Raw genomic sequence first — 3,004 nt, 5'->3', positions numbered from 1 at the left:
TTTCCCTAAATTCCCATAAGCCCCTTTCTTTTCAACTTTTTCTCAATTTCCGGTACCTTCCTCCCGAATCTATATGTTTATGGTCTACTACCTTTTTGAGTAAACAAATTGATTTTGAAAGATTTTTTCCAGAAAAACGTTTCTTCGCAATAAAACAAATTTCTAGAGATAATGAAAATTCATAAATTAAAATATGTGGCCTCTTAATTATGAATATGTGGCCCTTTTAATATAAATATGTGGCCCCTCTCAGAAATGCAAGGGGGCTAAAGCCCACTTCAGCCCACCCTTAGCGCCGCTACTGGGCAAATGGCAGACCTTCCAGCCGCTCGTGTCAATGCAGCCAGAGCCTTTCTTCGATACGGGGTTGACAACGCCGGGCCATTTACCTTAAAGGTCATGAAACTACGTGGACAACGGATATTCAAGGCGTATATCACACTCTTTGTCTATTTTGTCACCCGAGCCATCCATTTGGAAATAGTCAGTGACATGACTTCTGATGCCGTCATTGCAGCACTAAAACAATTTACAGCAGGAAGGGGAAAGAGCTCTGATATGTACGGTGACTGTGGTGCTAACTTCCAAGGCGCCAGCAGAGAACTTCGAGATTTCCTGAAGTTCGCAAAAATGCAATACAACCGCAGCTCAGTCGCTCATTGGTCCTTCGAGGAAGGAATCCATTGGCATTTCAACCCACCCGCGGCACCCAATTTCGGAGGTTTTTGGGAAGCAGGTGTCAAATCCACCAAATTCCATTTGAAGCAAGTCGTGGGTCTCACCACACTAACATTCGAGGAGATGAATACAATCTTGTGCCAAGTTGAAGATTGCCTGAATTCTCGGCCATTATCTGCACTCTCACTCCTGGGCCTTGATGGCGATCCCAGAGCCTGATCCTACGGGCACCTAGACAAATCGCTTAACAAGATGGCAGCTCGGTCAACAGCTCGTGCAACCCTTCTGGCGCAGATGGTACAATGAATATCTGACGAGGTTGCAACAACGTCCCAATGGCCGTCCATCAAGCGAAATCTCAAGATCGATGACCTGATCCTTTTCAAGGAAGATGAGCTTCCGCCTACAAAATGGAGACCCGGCCGCATCCAAGAAGTCCATCCTGGAGCTGATGGCTGCGTTCGTGAAGCCACAATTAGAACTTATCGCATACTACAACGACCTGTCTCAAAGATATGCCTATTACCATTAGATACATGGACTATATTTTTTATAATTTAAAATGGTCTTTTAAGGACACCGGAATGTTTACGACTACGTAGTTTTGTGTAAATATGGCATTTTTTACCTTCGATTTGTTATCAAAACTATTATTTTTTATCATTACATTTTTCTATAAATACGTAGTGTATCTGTCAAATGGCAGTGCTTTTTGATTAATTAGCCTTCCAGTTTATGTACCGTTTAACCCGTCATCTAGTAAATTGTATATAGAAATTTTAATTAAGTTTTAAAAGTTATTCCGTCTACGATCAGTCTAGTATGCGCCACATCCTGTACTCTCCACCCACAGGAAATTGGTACTGTTTCTATGCGTCCTATTTATTGGAACACAAATAGGCCGAACTCAATTTTCCAATGGTTTTTCTGATTTGAAAATTAAAATGCACGAGGACAGTGCAAAACATCGGACATGTGTACAGACATTGATAACTAGACCACGCGAAAAAATTCCTTTCGCAACGTGGATTAGCATTTCGCGGTTATACAGAACTCCTTGGTTCTCAACATAATGGCAACTACTTGGGTATTTTAGAGTTAATAACTGAGTACGGTCCTTTTTTAAGCTCTCATTTAGCAATATATGGTAATCAAGGGTGAGGAAAACCCTCTTATTTGTCATCGACAATATGTGAAGAACTTGTCGAAATAATGGGCAATAAGGGTCTGAAAATAATTATTAACGATATCCAAGAAGCGAAGTGTTATTCTATAAGTGTTGATTCGACACCTGACGTATCTCACATTGACCAACTGACTGTTGTTCTGAGATATGTTGGATTGCCAGATGGTGAAGTGGTAGAACGTGTTTTCAGATTAAATTAATCCCCATAATCAGCCGCACTGGAAAAGAGCTTGCCGAAACTGTTTTGACCTTCTTGCTCAAATGCTGCTTTGAGATTAAAAACTTGATAAAGCAGTCTTATGATCTTCAAGCTCATATTTCCAAGGTAAATCAACTCGCACACTACATGCCGTGCACAGCTCACTCACTTAATTTGGTTGGTGTATGTGCTGTAGAAAGCTGTGTTACCGCAATATCATTCTTCGGGCTTGTACAAGCAATGTTCAACTTCTTCTCGGCATCTACCTACCGTTGCGCGGTTATGCTAGAATATCTTGAGGACAAAGATGGAGAACGTCAGAAAGGCTCTGCACTAGTTTCAAAAAGATCCACTGAAACTATTTGGTGTGCAAGCCTCGGGCCGATGCAACCAAGGCTCTATCTAAACGCTACACCAGCTTTCAGAAAGCTGAAGATGTAAATCAAAACTGAACAAAAACCTTTTCGAAGTTAAAACTGCTGAAAAATTTGTCATCTAAAGTAGTGTTGGTTTATAAAAATTACAGAATTTTTGTGTTTCATAAATTTTAGAAGTACAGTTTATTAATGTTTAAGGTGATAGTGGACGGCAGGGGCCCCGAGATTCCGACTACCTAGGGGCCTCCATAGGGCATAATCCGGCACTGCATGGTTGGGAATTACCTTGTACTTGCTTTCGGTTTTTATATAATCAAAGGGTTCACACATTGTTAAAGTGTGAACGAAAATAATTGTCAAAATTGTTGTACGTTGGAACTTTTGTAAAAATAATATCAAAAGCGACATAAAAAAGTGTTTCAACTCTATCTTTGTGCCTGGAACTAGTTGAATTTTGTTTATCCTCTACGTATTTCAAATTTAATAATGCAGTTCATTATCACCCTTATTATGTGATCTTTACCTAAATGATTTTAAGAAAAAAAATATTTAACAAAAATACTA

The 3,004-nt window shown here is 39.9% G+C and overlaps 1 protein-coding gene across 1 annotated transcript; it reads left to right on the top strand.

The window, feature by feature from the left end:
- The first annotated feature begins 309 nt into the window (after positions 1-309).
- Positions 310-897, top strand: LOC149934172 (uncharacterized). Its single transcript, XM_090153387.1, has one exon. It carries the CDS (start codon positions 310-312, stop codon positions 895-897), a length of 588 nt encoding a protein of 195 aa, XP_090009513.1.
- Positions 898-3,004: the final 2,107 nt, after the last annotated feature.

The sequence above is a fragment of the Leiobunum rupestre genome, chromosome 7, assembly GCF_980474605.1.
Source record: "Leiobunum rupestre chromosome 7, qqLeiRupe1.1.hap1, whole genome shotgun sequence".
Lineage (NCBI taxonomy): Eukaryota > Metazoa > Arthropoda > Arachnida > Opiliones > Sclerosomatidae > Leiobunum > Leiobunum rupestre.
The sequence above is the reverse complement of the archived record's forward strand: the minus strand, read 5'-3'. Positions and strand labels throughout refer to the sequence as shown.